The sequence below is a fragment of the Lytechinus variegatus genome, chromosome 2 (genome assembly GCF_018143015.1).
Source record: "Lytechinus variegatus isolate NC3 chromosome 2, Lvar_3.0, whole genome shotgun sequence".
Taxonomy (NCBI): domain Eukaryota; kingdom Metazoa; phylum Echinodermata; class Echinoidea; order Temnopleuroida; family Toxopneustidae; genus Lytechinus; species Lytechinus variegatus.
Genome location: NC_054741.1, coordinates 48,712,267 through 48,730,905, shown reverse-complemented (window position 1 = coordinate 48,730,905; position 18,639 = coordinate 48,712,267). Strand labels below are relative to the sequence as shown.

General features: G+C 36.8%; 1 protein-coding gene across 1 annotated transcript; it reads left to right on the top strand.

Annotated features, from left to right (window-relative positions):
• The first annotated feature begins 13,360 nt into the window (after positions 1-13,360).
• LOC121408230 (muscarinic acetylcholine receptor M3-like) lies at positions 13,361-17,416 on the top strand. The gene has a single exon (XM_041599622.1). The coding sequence runs from the start codon at positions 13,593-13,595 to the stop codon at positions 14,952-14,954; it is 1,362 nt and encodes a 453-aa protein (XP_041455556.1). The 5' UTR covers positions 13,361-13,592; the 3' UTR covers positions 14,955-17,416.
• The last annotated feature ends 1,223 nt before the right edge of the window (positions 17,417-18,639 follow it).

Genomic DNA, 18,639 nt, shown 5'->3' with positions numbered 1-18,639 from the left:
CCTCAGTGTGTACTGGTGCATAGAGATATACATCTCTATGGTGTGTACGTTGTTATTTTGTCTATGGTGTACCGGTATGTATATAGTAGGCGATTGAAGTGCACTTTTTCATAGGGGCCATTCCCCATGATTATTACATCGTAGGTATCGAGAGACCGAACTCATGATTGCAATAAAAAAAAACAGCTATGCGTGAGATTTTCTGTGAATCTGTCCAAAATGTTTGAGTCTCATGCATTATGCATGAGACTTGGTAGCTAACTGTTGAACAGTATAGGAATAATCACACGAGGTGTCTTTAATCATCTCTGCTTCGGTTAATTGAAGTCATTTTGATATTTTTCATAGGTAAAGGTCTATTCTGAGTTCTGCAGTGGTTAAATAAAATACAGATCAGGGGCCAGTTTCATAAAATATTTGCCGAAGCGGCCCATTTTCAGCGTCAAATCTAAAAACAGCGTATCAAGTTTGCGTTTTATAAAACTTTGCCGCATAAATCTTCTGCGGCAAATAAATTTGACGCCAACAGCACAGCTGTTTCATTTATTCATGAAAATGGCTAGCAATAATCAAATCCAAGTCTCCGAGACTCAGGAGGAGCAGGAGCGTCCCACGGGCGCGGCGTAAGTGGGACAGAAATAAACACGTTGACTAGATCACCAGACTACGACTACCTGTACCGTTTAATGATGATGAAATGTTTAAAATGTATGGCGTGACTGTTGCCGTGTAATTTGCCGATTGGAGCTCACACAGGATCGATCAGGAAATTCGAACACGGCAATTCCCTTCGAGCTTCGCGCTCGCGCGCCGGCGCGGCCGCGCCGCGCGCCCTGCATGCAAATATAAAATAAGTGTGTTATAGGCTAGGCCTAATTAGATCGAAGACTTAGATTCTTCTCGACAGGTTCCGTGCTAGACGGTAATGCCACCATCCATGGAGTAAGCAGGGATACTAGTTACTATCTGCATAGTCCATCCCAGAGTCCATCATGTTGCTGAGGCTATGTGTAGCATTAAGAATGAGGTAAGCTTTTCCTTTATTGCTGTTTTAATTGTCATGGTTCGGTTGAAACTGTCAGCTGGCCCTGCCCTGCGTTTTTCTACAAGGCGCTCGTTTCTACCGCTTCGCCGGCGGATCGGCGGCGGACGAGAGGTAAATTAACACAGTACCCCCATTTATACCATAGATCATAAAACTAAGTAACAGTTTGAAAATAAATGGTTTGTTATTTTTTTAAGCAGAAATCCCTCTTTACAACTTAACAAAATCACACTCGGAGTCAAGAGATAGCCACAGCTTACCGGTTACAGTGCGTAGGTCTATGACTACGAATTGATTTTTTGCCAAATGGATTCAACGACGATTAATTCGTCGCTCTCTTTAACTTAGAACTAATTGTCAACCATAAGAGATATAGTAGTAGCCTAATATACGGTATATCTCTAAGGCACTATTATGTCAACACTCCTTTGTTCATGGACTATAGTATAGTCTATATCAGGGGTTCTCAAACTTTTTCTTTGAAGGGCCTGATGAGACTCCAAGTAAACCTGAAAAGGGCCAGGGTGAAGTGGACACTTAGAAAAAATATTGTGCGCGAAGCGCAATGACCCTTGCGGTCGGGGTCCATTGTGTACCCACGTAGACCTAACCGTAATAAAAGTAATGGCAGTCAATTTGACTTTTAAACAAAGATTGAGAAGCTCTGCGGGCCGGATCCGGCCCGCGGGCCATAGTTTGAGAACCCCTGGTCTATATGGTACGGTATGTGGTATCGTGAGAAATTGAGAAATAAAATGCACACACACACACACAAATAATAGCCGAAAATAAAAAGCAGGGGTTCTCAAACTACGGCCCGCGGGCCGGATCCGGCCCGCAGAGCTTCTCAATCCGGCCCGCGAGACTCTGCTGGGATTTTTTTAATCACTTTTAAGTCACAATATGAAACATAGCTCAATATGATAACATTGTGTACCCACGTAGACCTAACCGTAATAAAAGTAATGGCAGTCAAATTTGACTTTTAAACAAAGTTTAGTGGAGTCTTTACTGTCTGTTTGATCTACTTATTAGATTGACCAGCGCTGTTGTCACCATGTTTGGATTTACATACAGGTGCAAAAGTACATTTTCCATAATGAACATTTTCAAAGAACTAACTCATACCGAAGTACCTTAGGGGCCAAATGGTTTTCAAATGGGGGTCTGGTCATGCAAAAAATCACAATCATATGGTCAGTTTCACGTTTTTGTACATGGTTTTTGAAAAAAAGTGGGGAGCTGTCAGCTCCCCCCCCCTTCCACGGCCCCTGCTTGCCCCATCCTTGTTATAGTCTACAGCAGACATGGTATATTATTCATTCTACTTTGACTACAAAAAATATTGATACTTCAAGACATTATCTGTCTCCCCAATACCAGGTATGTATAGGTACAATCTAGATTCGTTTTAATATGTTTTAAAGTTCTACAATTTGTTATCATTGATTAATATTGACTTTTGCTGTGTTTTGAAATCTTTTCTAATTTTGCCTGCGTTCCATATGAAACTGTTATGAATTTGTTAGATTAAATGTTCCCAAAATAAGGGCCAGATTGCAAAAAGAGGTCATCTAGGACCCCGACCGCAAGGGTCATTGCGCTTCGCGCACAATATTTTTTCTAAGTGTCCACTTCACCCTGGCCCTTTCAGGTTTACTTGGAGTCTCATCAGGCCCTTCAAAGAAAAAATTTGAGAACCCCTGATATAAAGGTAAATGAAGGAAAAGAATAAGGGAAGAAAAAACAAAGAAAACGATAAAGAAAGAGAAACAAACTGTAAAATTATCCAAAATATAAATTCACAGAAAATATGATTAGAATATTTTGTTGTGGCAAAGTTAAGGACAGTGAGAAAGATAAAAAAACACTGACAAGAAGAGAAAAGGGGCGGGAGGGTAATGTCCTCGATTATGCAAGGTATATCATGTCTAAATATTAAATCTCATGGATTGCTTGCAAACAAATAAGATTTGTTTTGCAGACCTACATGCACATGACTTGAATGTATTTTCCAAAGTGAATTGATTAGTTTTTGCTTGACATCTCCATACTGTGACTTCGATATCTCGAGGGTGAATTGTAGGCCTATTCAAACCTCTTCAAAATATTAGTTAAAGCGTTAAATAACATCCTCTAAATGTATTATTTTGATAATGACGTGAAGTAAAACATCATTAAAATGTAAGTTTATATTCTTGATTTCCTTCACATTGTTTTAGTCCTTTAATACACGAATGTTACTTAACAAGCTAGAAAAAGTTACATTATTAGATTGAGCATGTTGTAAATCAAAATAAAAAATCAACTGTTTAAAATACAATGTACCGGTATGCAGTTCTTGGATTTTTTTAAAAACCTGTATGAAAACAGTCACGCACTGTGCCATGAAAATACAATAAGGTGAGCTAATGTTGTCATGACCAGGGGCGGATCCAGCTTTTTATAAAGGGGGGGGGGTGGGATGGTATGCGAGAGAGCGTAGCGACCGAGTCCAAGCGAGCAGAGCGAGTGAGGGGGGAGGGTGTGGGAGGGGGGGGTGTCCCCCCTCCCACAGTAGGGAAAATTGTTGAAAATCTGTGTGTGAAAATGGCGTTTTCTTGCATCTAAAACACCACTATTTTTGGTATATAGAGGTCGTTGCCAAATTAACCCCTATGAAAATTTGTATAATTAAGTTGCATTTTCCTGCAATGTAAGGCCAGTTAACAACACAGATACAAAGAATTGGGGACCTTGGAATGAGCACTGTTAGCCTAAAAAGAAATAATAATAATAATAATAAATGAAATAAATATATAGAAATAGAATAAAATAAAATTACAAGTTAAAAAAAAAAGATAAGATTTAAAAAAATGGTCCCCGGATTTTTTTATTTTTTTTTTTGGGGGGGGGGGGGGTTGCAACCCCCAACCCCCCCTAGATCCGCTTATGATGACTGCACTTTCCTTTTTCTTTTGTTATGATATCATAATTCACATTTTAACGCATATACGTCGTTGCTTAAGTCATTGTCTTACACATGAAATCAGTAGTGTTTTGTCTCATCTGCATTAGACCCCGCTTTTCCGACGGCGGCGGCGTCAACACCAAATCTTAACCGAAGGTTAAGTTTTTGAAATGACAGTATAATTTAGAAAGCATATGGACCTAGTTCATGAAACTTGACCATAAGGTTAATCAAGTATAACTAAACATTCTGCCTGAGTTTCATGTCATATGACTAAGGTCAAAAGGTCATTTAGGGTCAATGAACTTAGACCATGTTGGGGGAATCAACATCAAAATCTTAACCTAAGGTTTAGTTTTTGAAATGCATCATAACTTAAAAAATGTGTAGACCTAGCTAATGAAACTTGGACATAAGATCACCCAAGTATCACTGAACATCCTGCGTGAGTTCCACGTCACGTGACTAAGGTCAAAGGTCATTTAGGGTCAATGAACTTTGGCCGTATTGGGGTTATTTGTTGAATTACCAACATAACTTTGAAAGTTTATGGATCTGATTCATGAAACTCAGACATGATAGTAATCAAGTATCACTGAACATCCTGTGCAAGTTTCAGGTCACATGATTAAGGTCAAAGGTCATTTAGGGTCAATGAACTTTGGCCAAATTGGGGGTATTTGTTGAATTACCATCATAACTTTGAAAGTTTATGGGTCTGATTCATGAAACTTGGACATAAGAGTAACCAAGTATCACTAAACATTTTGTGCGAGTTATTGTAGTTTTCAGAGTCAGCACTGCCGTTATATAAAATCGCGTGATGCAGGTGAGACCGCCAGAGGCATTCCACTTGTTTATTTTATTTAGTGAGTACAAAATATGAATATCATGTTTGGATATGACTTCAACTTGCTTATTGCATATTCATTAAAGCATGCTTAGGACTGCTTCACCAAAATAGAGTACAAAACATTAAAATGAAATGATTTTTTAAAGTTTAGTTTGTCAGATTAGTACTAAATCTTTTCAAATCATATTATTTTCAGCCTGGAGTCCCCCCCCCTCACAGGACTAACCTTGACTCATACGTCCATACACCTAAAAAAAAATCATCTTTCACAGTGAACACACAGTCACAAAACATTCAAATACTTGCATGGCTCCATCGTTTTAAGAAAATAAGATGGTCAGCACAATGCATACAGAAGACATGTTTACACAGTTGTAGGCAAGCACTTCATGAGCAATCTAGAAACAAGCTTTTTTTTAAATGAAAATCTAGTTTGGTGACAAAATGTAGAAAAAAGAAACACCAAAAATGAATGATACTATACAACTTTCCCTCTCACTTTCTCAGTTTATTTATTCATATTTTTATTTTTATATTTCCAGTCTCTGGACTTTGGGAGGATGTGTGGAAGGCCTTCACTTTACGCTCCACCCTTCCGTTTGTATGCCAGTTGCCCAGTGCTCACAGAAACATATTCTATCAATTTTCTCAACTCCAATTTCTACTAGAACATAAGTAGAAAGTATCTTTTTGTTTGTTTGTATTTATTTCCATATAGAAATAAAATATATACATGCTCAATTTAACATAACGTACAGATCATATGGAGGATGGCCTATTTCAGCGGTATTAATAAAATACCACTGTTCTTCCATGGGGTCCATGTTTGTTAAATAAAAAATAAATATAATTTAATCGCCGTCTTCTTTATATTACTATTTTCCTAAACACAAAACATACACAAAGTCAAAGAATGAATGAAGATGCATGCTGGACAGGATTTACAAAATTAATAATTCTCCTGACTTACCAAGGAGAATTGAGACATGATATTCACAGAATGTAATTGATATAATTCAAGTACCACAATATTTATGATTTATAACACCATAAATGTATCATAAAAAAATTTACACCGTACACTGTTAAAAAACCCGTGATTTTACAGAGAAATAAAAGAAGATTTTGCAGAAAGCAAATACAGAATCATTCTGTAAATTCATAAAACATGATTTTTTTTCTGCAATTTAACAGAACAGGGGTCCGTTGCAGAAAGAGTTGCGTTTAAACGCAAGTCAAGAAATCAATCGCAAGTCCAAAATGCGCGCTGTTGATTGGTTGAAAATCAAGTTGTGCGTGATTTTTAGAGTTGCGTTTGATTGCAACTCTTTCTGCAACGGGCCCCAGGTCTGTTTAAAAAGGTGAAAATTTGTAAGATGCCATACACCAAATACCAATTTCCTGTAAGATTACGCAATCTGTTAAGATTACAGGTGTTCTCGAGACTCTGCTGCAGGAACTTCTTTTATTTCAAGGATAAATTTTCTAACAGTGTAAAGAAATGCAATACCAAATATTATTTAAATATTTAGTAACTGGCAAAAAATAAACAAAGCAATGTTAATGATAAAACATGAAATTAAAAAAATAAATATTCCAGTTTATATTATAGCACCAATATACCATACTCGAGTGCGCATGCTATATCACCCCAGCTGTAACTGAGATGATATGTATATGCCTATGTGCTAAAACATTCAAGCAATTAATTCCCTTGGGGTAGTCATTCACCTCATCTTGGCAGAATGAAGTATAACGCTGATGAATCCTTTGCTGAAGGAAAAGAGGACATTGCCAGGATTTTAAATAACTATTAGACCATGATATAACAATATAAAAAGAGTAACCAAGTAATTAAATGCCTAAAATTGGCATCAGCTTGATATGATTTATATTATTCCAATATCTATCTTTTCCAACAAGACGATAACTTAATACCTCGTTCTTCCTCATATAGATAATCAAGTTTCCCTGCACCGATGATGAAGTGAGAGACCGACAAATGAACTTCTATAAGATCGCACGCTTCCATGGGGTTGTCGGTGCAGTTGTCCAGTTGATGGTAGCCATTTATACCTGCATGGACTGGAAATTGGCCCGATGAACATGTGTACATCAACCGCAAAGGCTGATATTCTATTAATGTGCAGTTGATATGCGACTACGAGTTAGGCTTACGAATTGTCTACACACGACAGTCGCATACTCCAGGTTAGTATTGGACAAAATCACACTTAAAAGAGTGTTTTGAAGGTGCGGATTTGAGCAGAACAACATATTATGTACATTACATATGCATAATTACATATTGCTTTTTAAATACACTTTGTAAATACTGAAAACGAAACAAAACACATGCATACCCTGTTTTTGTTATGTATGGACAGTCTGTGTATCCGGACCATTGATTTTAAACAGCCATTTGAAAAAGTTAACAAGCAAAGTTTCATCAGTGTTTTGTGCAAATTCATTGGCAATATTATAGAGATCAAAACGAAAAAAATACCACTATTGAATTCATGTTTTCTGTGCAATCCAAATGTGTTTCATCACCAATAATAGTTGCAGACAGTTGCATAAAAATGAATGGTGGTGTACGTGTAGTATTTTCTTGCTTCTTATGCAAGTTGATGAATAATGTTCATATAAACAATTGAAAGCTGAATATGAATCATTGGATTGAAATACACCTCCACTATAAGCAATACGTACATAATAAGAGATATCATTGAACCATTCACAAGGAAATGTGTTTAGGGAATTTATTGCATTCCTTATTGAATCACCAATTAAAGAACAATTCAATCTTCCTTCTTATTCAAAGAGCAGCATTGTCGGACATGAGTTCATCAGAGGAAACCTCCATGGCATACTGCTTGGTGATTCTAGTAATGCTCTTCATCCCTGGATCATGACCCCTTTCATAAACTCAGCTATATCAGGCTGAGAGAGCCTTAAATCGGTGAGTGAAAACATTATAGCCTTTTATTTTCTCCTTGCTTTTAATATTTAAAAGAAAAACATACTTACGATAATTGAGTGACTCTCTGTACAGGAATACAAGTGCCATTTCATAATTTTCAGCAAAAAATTATGGCCTTATGATACAAATCCTCATGTTTGTTGGAATGGGGAACAAGAGGAGTCAGAATGGGGGCAAACAATGGCATAGTATCTATGTAATTGCCTCATGGCCGTGAAATTTTGTTAATATTGGTGTAATTTTTTTCCAAATGACAAAGTATAGTGAGAGAATTGCTGAATCTTTTTTCTTCTTGATGTTAAATTTTACATTAAGAACACTGATTTTAAATTTTGAAAAGTTCAATAAATCTTTAACAAAATCCTTTTTTAAATAAGTACATCGTGTATCCCTGAGAGAAGGGGGGGGGGTGATATAAGTTGTCACCCCCATCTCTGAAACATGAAACATTACCATTCAGTTCCCTTGATTTTTGGTCACATTTTAAAACATGTCCCCATCTAAATTTCTTTCTCCCTTTAATAGTGCCCACAGTTCAACCAGAGTCCTCATCGAGCAAGTTAACGGGCAGTTGAAAAATAAGTTTCGCTGCCTTTTCGGCCATGGCCTCCAAATGGGCCCTCCGAACGCCAAGGATGTTATCATGGCATGCGCAGTTCAGCACAACCTGAGGAAAGACCTTGGCCAGCCTGAAGTCCCATTCCAACTAGAGGAAAATGATGACGAGATCCCTGATCTTCCTGATGGTGTGAATGGTCCCGCTACAAGGGCACAGATTGTTGCTAGTTTTTCTTCCAGTAAATATATGGCAAAGAGCTATGAAGTATTTTGAAAAATTCACATCAATCCTTTTCAAATTGGGACAGCATTGCTAACATTTATTTTTTTTTTATGGTTAATCTTTGTGACTGTATTATACAAGGAAACAGGAGCCTAGGAAAATCTGAATTTATTGCAATATTAAAGCTTATCCAACATTGCAGGTTTCGGCTTTAAGTTGTAAAAAGTAGCCCCGAAAAGAAAAGATTTTTTTATTTGCCTGATTCAAATTCTCCACACTGATTGAGATATATGGAGAGGATTCACCTTGAAGGAAACCATACCCCATGTGCATGAACTGAAAAAATCTGTTACTGTATTCAGACTCAGAGTGGATTTATTTCTGCCCCCCCCCCGCAGTAAACATGCATAACCTCTGAGTAAAACTAGAGGCAAAGCAGGATACAAAATATTCATCCAAATTTTAGGTTTCCATCTTTTTTTGAAATATGAATAATATATTATGATATGCGTATTGCGCTTTCATCACCTTGCAACCAATGTTCTCCTTTTGCAATTTGTGACACTTTCATTAAGAACGAGATGATATACGGTTAGCATCCTAGATTACTCCCACAATTACTCTCACTTTACAGGAAGGTCTTCATCATTTATAGAATTGTTATTTTAATCGAATTAATTATTTGTTATTTATTAATTAACTAATTTATTTATTCATTCATTCATTCCTCTAATGAAATGATGGGATATATTCAACTAGACGATAGTTCATTGATGTGCATTAATTTATGATTATAAGCCAAGCTTGGATGTTGTATTTTTAAGACCGCTTCTGACGAAGTCTTAATAAAAACGAAATCTAAAGCTAAGAATGGTTTCCTGTGTTATCTTTTGAGTTGACGTCATCACGTTATACATATACATACACACACATACATACATACACATATATATATATATAAAACAGCTTAAACAAATAATTGGCCATATTCATGTCCATTTAATGGCCTTTGACATTTCATAGTCACTCTGTGCAGTGTGCATTAAGTATATATATATTTTTTTCTTGGCTGTAGGAGAATTCTAGGTGCAAGATATGAGAGTAAAGACAAAGCGGAATATTAAAGTGTTCAGTGATCATTAGAGTATGGTTCCCTTCCTGAACAGTATATTCCGGAAAATTCAGAGTAAACGTCCATGTTTTGACTTCATGGCTGATTTAATATCAGACACAATTATCTTTTGCTTGAGGTTTGAGCTTGGTGGTATCAAGGAGAACATTTCATGAAATTCACATTCAAACATTGGCATGTTCTTACTATATATGCACTGGATAATTATTTCTTTTTACATGACCCAGAATCAAATCGCAGACATAAACGAGATCGATATCTCGTTCCTGCTTGAAATATTGTTGCAAGTGAATAATTTTTTAATACGCTTGATATTGAGTCAGTTAGGAAAAGTTGGAGATATATAGAGTAGAGTAGGCAGAGGCTTTTGATAACCCCAAAGTGGGCTATTTTATGAAATATTCTATCATTATTTGTGACTTTAATATGGAAGAAACACTTTTATGGTTGTATTGCGGGGTTTTTCTCTTATAGATTCGCAATAGTACTAAGAAACAGAATTGTGTGAGTAGGTATACATACTTTTGATATAACAAAAACAGGCAATTTAATGAAGTCTTCCATCATTTTTTGTGACTTTATGGAACCCACATTCCCATGGTGTATTGCGGGTTTTTTTCTCTCTTAGATTTCGCCATACTACTAAGGAACAGAAATGTACGAATAGCTAGATACAGGCTTTTGATATATATAAAAAATAGGTCATTTTATGAAATCTGCCATCATTATTTGTGACTATTTGAAAGCAACACATGTTTGAATGTAGAATACATGTATGGAGTAGAATTGCAGATACCTGCAGTTCAAATGTTTCAAAAGGGATAACTGTATTTTTTTTGTCAAGGAGTATGTGATCATACTGAGAAATAAGTTTCGCTCTTCAGAGAGCGAAACTTGATCTTTAATCATTGAATCCTCTCCTTCTCCAACTGAATTACACGCTGAGGAATAGGGGTGCAAGAAAGGTGCAACTTTGCGATGAAAGGTGCAGAGCGAGTTTTCGCGCATAGTTGCACCTTGTACTCGCAACCGCGCCTGCGCAGGCCCGCAGCTGGTGGTTGAGGTGCAATTTTGAACGTCGCGTATTGTCTAGGTTTCTGCCATACTTCATCCTTCTCAAAACCCTCGCAAAGTTGAACCTGCTAGGCAATGAAGAATACCTTTTCTTGCTTGCGTCTGTGTAATAGTGTATTTCCTCTGTTCATTTTTATGCAACTTGAAACCCCAAGCCGGGGGGGGGGGGGGGGTCCCCTGTACAGCTGCCCCTTGGTGACTGTATCATATTAAATAAGACTATTATACGACACTTTCATCTAATATCATCCGCGGTATTTGTCGAAAAAATGAAAGCAAAAGACATTATATAGTGTTTTGCATAATTAAAAATTATGATCACAATCTCTTTCTCCCGATACTTGTCCCTGTCTTCATAATTGTTCGAAATCAACCAGACGAAATAACAATTTTTGTAACGACACTCGAGTGGAAAATGTCAAATTATGAAAACATCTTGGATGTTAATCTGACGACGCCTTATCTGAAAATTTATCTCCAAACAGCAGCGGGTCCCATTTCCCAGACAGTCATGACAACGGACCTCAGAATAATGGAAGTAAATCAAGCTTGCAAGCAAAAACTGCCAATAAAATGAAAAAAAAAATTCTCTACACATCTCTTGCATAGCTAATGTGAATGTCATGTCATAAAAATTACTATCATGGAGTGCGGGAGAATTCCCCCATTTCCCAGCACATGCGCGCTTTTATGTACATAAAGTTCCGAGAGCAGTTTCCAGAGCACTGACACAAAAAAGAAAAAGAAAGAATTAAAAAACGTCATTGGTTTTAATAACGCTGGAAAAATTTCGCATTAGATATGATTTTGGTTTGATATGAAATACATATCCCCAAATCATAACGCTGGGAAAAACTCGTATCTCGCATTAGGTCTGATTAGATTTTGATTAGATTTTCTTGGATGTCTGACCTAATGTTATACCAGGTTCCTTTCTTGAATTGTAATTTCCATTTTGACTACCGAAATAGTGTATACTTTTGTGTTCCAACTGATTCAAAACATTGGGCTAATTTCTTGCATTTTACTCGTTATAGGGTAACTTGGGGGCAATATCCCTTAGGACATGTAGGCAACTAGTGTATACACAGTTGAAGTCAAATCATCCATTCTATGTAATACATATTCCTCAGATTAGTTAGGGCCAACTGGAGGGAACCTATGAACATCAAGTTGATTTGAGTAAATGGAGAAAAAATCTAACAAGCACAAGACTAAAGATTTCATTCAAATCCGATATCAATTTTCAGTTGAATTATTCTAAAGCTTTCATTATTTTGTACAGGGTTGTTGATTAGCATTACTCTCAAAGCAATGACCCTGAAGAGAAACGCGATTCATGAAATATAGAATAATGAATTTCATCTGTATAGTGACTGTGAATCATTCAATAAGGTCATCTGATAGTGGTTCGTAAGAAGGACGTTGCTACGGAGTATTGTGTGTCCATTATCAATTTACTGCATGGTAAATAGAATAACGTTTCCAACATATAACTTTTTCTTTATTTCTGTAAATTTCGTTTTCGCCTCAAAGTTTACGAGTATCTCTTACTAGTATTTTATTTTAATTACATGACATTTAAACATTTAATTTTGCACTCGTACGCGTTATCCAGCATAGTATATGAGATAATCTTGCATTAAATGGAGGCGTCACGGTGAAGTAGTTCTGACTCCATCTTATATCCTTCTCCTGGGCCCCGTCTTACAAAGACTTTCGGTTGATCCGATTAATCGTAACTCTATATGGAAATCCATCAGTGTCATAAATTTTTGTACATGAAATTTGCACAATATCCTTTGTAAACAAAGCGAAGCACAGTGAATTTTCAAGAAAACAAAGAATGCATGAATATACATCATAGTTTTGAATATTTTGAACAAACATGCATATAGGTGTTGATGTTGCTGGCCGATCAAAATTGTGATTGATCGGATCAATCGTAACTCTTTGTAAGACGGGGCCCAGGCTTAACTTTCCTCCAGCGAGAAAATGTGTCCATATTTTGCTGCAGACCCAGGTAGAAGTAATGACCTCTGTGACACACAACCCTTCTCCTTTTCAAAATGAATAATGGAGAAAAAAAAATAGTCCATTTTCACCTTCATACAAATGACTGCATTCTGTTTTTACCTACCAAATCGAAAAAAAAACTCGTTAAAATTTGATTTTATTTGATTTAGTTCATTCGTAGACGATGAAGATTAACACTTTAATTCAGTCCTTTATCGATTCAAGGTTGAAAGCATATTCATGACTTGACTGCGCAAATATTTAATTTTTAAAATGTCGAGGGATATTTCATATCAAGATGGAAGGTTAAACATGTACCGTACTGCTTGTCAATTTATTTTCCCACGATTGGTACACTCTAAAAAAATGTTAATTAAGCATTTACCCAATATTCTCTGTAAGGCATGCAGGCTAGGGGCAGTACTACAGCGGTAAACAATGGTATAGTAAGGGAACCTAAGATATGATGATATATTAAAACTAGGATATTATTTGTCATTTCTCTTTTTCTTAACTGCAGATTGCAAGTATCAAGAACGAGAACTTCATCAAATTTTGAGTATAAAATTGTTACAGAAAGTCAGCAATTTTCAAACTATATATTTCCGCGCAAGAGATTTGACTAATGGTATATATGGACTGGAGAAACCGGAAGTGATATTCTTCTCACTGTCAAGGTAAAAAGGCTAGGAATTGACAGAACTGACTTTTGAACCACTGACAGGTATAGCTTGACAACCGCCTCTACTATTGGGTGGATGGTGACTGGAAGTCCTTTGAAAATGTCAAGCAATGTTACAACAAAGAATACATCATGGAATTCGACTATATTGGACAACACCGAACAATTCGAGTTCACCTTTCAGAACTGTGTATTCATTTTCCTTGCATCGACGATGTCATTGACCACGGTTCTTGCAAATGTGATTTTAATCATCCTCGTTTGCGTAGATGCAAAGTTACGTAGGTACAGCAACTATTACATAATCAACCTTGCATGCGCCGACCTAGTGGTCGGGATATTCGTCATCCCACTGTTTAGTCTTTACACCATCTTAGGAAGATGGCCTCTTGGACCGGTGGTTTGTGAAATATGGATCATATTTGATTTCTCTTGCGTATCAGCCTCCATCTTTAGCATCAGCATTATATCCCTGGACCGTTACTGGGCGATCTCCCAGCCTCTGAAGCATCTTAAGAGACAACGCAGAAAGAGGGCACTTCTGATCGTTTGTGCCATCTGGGTCGTAGCGATGTTATGCTGGACACCTGCTGTCATTGTGATTGGAGTAATATCTGGCAGCTACGCGATAGAATCAGCTTGCCTGTACCTACCGGGTTTTATCTATGTCCTCCTATCAAATACTGTAGTATTCTTGTGCCCGATGTTATTGATGGTATGCCTTTACGCAAAGATGCTGAACGCCCTCAAGAAACATCTGCGCAACCTGACTGAAGTCACGAAGATGGAAACACCAGATACTTCCTACGCAAGAATATTTTGTTGTTGTAGCGAAACCTTGAAACCCGACTCCACTTTGGCGGACAACAAGCAATTGTCGATATCGACCGTATCTATATTGGTTGATTCAACATCTTCATTTACTCTCAAAAACGTCATAGATACAGATTTGAAGACAACTTATTCTAGTAAAACAAGCACCGATACTCTCGGAATAGATGAACTTCATTCAGTAAGTCGCTTATCAAGCGATAGTACACCAACGCAGTCATTGCCCTCTCCTTTACAACAGGAGACACGCGTGACAGGAAAATCACGCAACAGCGACAATGAAAGTTACAGTAAACGCCTTACAGCGAAGAGGGCCCATCACCATAATCTTGTGAACCATCGTCTCCATCAGAGGACAGCGCGAACTCTTGGCGTCATCGTCGTGTCGTTCATCCTGTGCTGGATTTTCTTCGTGATTCTCTTTCCTGTCAACTCCTACTGCAATTGCGTCCCATTATGGCTCTACGACATGTCATACTGGCTGGCCTACATGAACTCTACACTTAACCCTTTCTTGTACGGATTCAACAAAGACTTCAGAAAAGCTTTACGGAGGCTCATTTGCCCGTCGAAAAAACATGAGAACAATTCAGTGTCAAATTTCTAGTAAGCCTAGCTAAAGACCGTCCCAGGAGGTTTGCAGTTTTTTCTGATTCTCAGAGACTTTTAATACGAATAACATTTTATTCTAACTCAGAAATAGTGTATTTCTGGAAATCTACCTGAATCGTTTTCAGTTGGTAGGAAGGACCACATTTGATTTAAAGAGGTAGACGAAAGGGACACTAGCTATCGTTTTGCACAGTAAAAAAGTTAATCAAATGAATCATGTCCCTAATGAGAACATTTTTATCGCATGGAAAATTGAATTTTACCTTCGTTTTGCTTCTTTTGGGGACAAATTAGCCTCATACGAGTTCTCTTTTTTATGTTTTCACACTCTTTGCGCATCAGGCAATACTTAGCCGGAAAACGGCAATATCTCATTTTGTTCTATCGTTTGTATTGAAATTAAAAAAGAAGAAATGGGTGTGTCGGTTGAATTTTCTCAATACAAAAAATGCTTTTGAAATTTTCTATTGATGATGCAGATGCTAATCGAACTCTCTAAATACATTAAACATCATGTAAGTAAATTGGTGTTAAAATCAGACATGTTGACTTGGATATTAATCAGTAACAACTTGAAGAGCTTTTGCATTCTCCCCTTTTCACGAAGGTTGTCACTTGTTAGACATTGGAGGTGTCTCATTGAATTTTTGACCATTATATACCCTTTATGAAGTGGAAAGAAAAGTAATTAATATTTAGTCATTTGAATTTATTTAAATTAAATCTTAATTCATTATAGTAAGATTCAAGAGAACCTATTCACGGTAACGCCCTTAAATGTAAATAAAAAAAGAAAAATAAGGATTTCATATTTTTTTAATATTCATTTTAATACACTTTAATAAACCAAAATGGAGAAAGATGTTTGTCACTGTACCAACACGATCACGTTTATTTACTGAATAGTATTATCACTTAAACGGTGTTGGTTTGGACATAATGAAAGCAAAGTCCACTTTTCCAATATCGGGTCAGGATAAGAACAATCGGGCGCAGATCCAGGAGGGAGGGGATGTACATAAAACAGGGAGCAATTAGCGCTGCCTCTTGCGCATCTTTTCCAAATTTAGGGTGGAAATATTTTTCTTCTGGAATTGAGACTTTGTTTTTATTCCCTTGTTAATTATTTAGAAAGAAACTGTAACCAAGTTTGGAGTGATAACCCCCTTTCTCCTGGCTTTTTCAAGTATAAGAACATTCTTAACTATAAAAGGGATCATTGCGAAACATTGGATACGCTCCTGACTAAATAATTAATGTCGCCTTCAGTTAACTTGTCACAGCCAATATTTTAGGCGTATCAATCAATCAAGATATAAGTCTTAACGAATAATGATAAACATGCACTGTATAATTAATGTGAATGATATATATTTTATTCTGTATCATGGAAATAATACATCAATGGGAATGACAGTAGAGAATTCCGTGCATGAGGTACAACTGTTACAGTTCTAACAGCATTTGTAATTTAAAGATTAAACATTAAATGGCAATTGGATGTACTGACATGCACATCCATTCACTGCCACAATGGTTCTTTCACATAGAGATACTTTTTTAAAAATAAAAGTAACCACCCAGTCATGCGAAATTGATGAACAACTAATCAAACAAATTTGTGAATGAGCTAGTGGAAAAAGATTTGTAGAAAGATTTGATAATTCTAAACACGATCGTCACTGCCGTACAGATGTGGAGAGGCCATAGGGGCCATGCCCGAACAACAAAAAATAAGATTGATACATGGGTCATTGACCAAAAGAGAATTAGACCAAGTATGTATTAGACCAATTGAAAAATCAGACCAAATTATTAGTAGACCAGATGGGTTAAGCAAATGTGTTGATAGACAAACGGAGGATTAGTCTGTTGTTAGACCATGTGGATAAAACCGAAATGTCCACGAGTTCTGCTGCTGTTCTCTGTATTAGCCTTCCCAAAGCTAAATTGGATTTTTGGTCTAAATCCGATTTGGCTAATGGCCGTTTAGCTCATCCTATACATGGTCTTATTCAATTTCATCCACAACCAGTTCACCTTTTGGTCTAATTGTAATTTTTCCTATTTACCATTCCGTCTAATTTCTCTTTGATCTAATATCTATTTGGTCTAAATGGTATATCACTACTTGGTCAATTCCTGTGACAGTCTGGAAATATCTATTTGGGATTTAGACGAAAACACGATTAGACCATTCGGTTATTTGACGATTCAGCAATAATACCGACCAATATTCGACCAAGTCCTATACATTAGACCAGTTGGAAGTTAGACCAAATACTGTTACTAGAGCAAATCGATTTAGATTTCAGAGAGTTTGACCAACTGCTAATGCTAGACCATGTGGATATAACCCCCAAACTGATATTAGAAAAAAAATGATAGTAATTATTCTCACATAAACACACACGCACACACCCTCACAACCTTACTAACACAACACTTACCTCTAACATTACACACACAACCTTACCACAAACAACGACACGTACGACACACACCAGGACGCACAAACACTGCACACCAGACTGGTGGTTGAAGACAATATGTGTAATGGACGACATTTTGTGGTTCTAGGTTTTTTTTTGCAGACGAAAATTGGCACAATATGTTGAAACCGGCACGTGCAGCTCAAATTGTCGCCCTGCGACAGAGACAATATGTGGCCGCAACAACGTCCTAATGCCTGAAATGAAGAGTTGATATTTTGATCTACGTTCCACATCTGGAAACCATAATCTTCCACATATTAAGAAAGGGAATCATAAATCTTTGGGATGAAGCACAACTCCTGGTAAACATGATGTTATCTCATTTGTAAATTTACAATTTTTGGTATTCTTTACTTATTCAGTCATAAATCACATCTCGTTATAGTTTACATATATATAGTTGTAGGCATACATGTATATGACATGGTTTAAAGACTTCTGATTTAGTGAGCAACAAGTGCACACGTGGATACTTCTCTTCCAATAAGCTTATTGGTATGCGCGGTTGTATGCTAGCGAACTTAAAAAAAATCAAATCACATTTGAGAGTGATTATTTTTAATGTTTATTTTTGTTCACCCGTGTACATTAATTTCGCCTATCCAAAACTGAAACTACGTGCTTTGAACACATTTTTAATAACCTTGTTGGTTTAATGATTATGATCAATTATGTCCTTGTGAATGCCGTGCCTATATGTCTACTCTCTTAAAACAAATCAGTCAAATTGACGAGACCACTAGTCAGCTGGGAGTAACTGATATGGCAATCACTGATATTCACATTTCTGACATATATTCTAGTCAGAAATAACTCTGTTCTTGTAAAATATGACTAGAAAATAGTCAAATATGACTAAAATAACAGTTGCTCCCAGCTGACCCTTTTAACCAGTCACTTTTGACTGATTTGTTTTTAGAGTGTAGACGAAAGTCAAACTGAGTACTAATATTCTAGATCTATTTTGATTACAGGAGAGAGGCATGTATGTATAAATAGTCCATTGGACACTGTTCCTCACTATAGAGAAATAACAACTGTAACCATGACAACAGTGACTTTGCAACATATAACACGCATATCAATGATCTATGCACAGTTCTCAGGGTCACGGTATCCTTAAAAATTCAGTCCACCTCATAATAAATGTTATCGTCCTCTTTAAGGCATCCAGGTTGCCTGGAG

What these genes read in the sequence shown, in the direction of transcription:
- LOC121408230 (XM_041599622.1), top strand. Translation starts at nt 13,593, where the DNA reads ATGGTGACTGGAAGTCCTTTGAAAATGTCAAGCAATGTTACAACAAAG.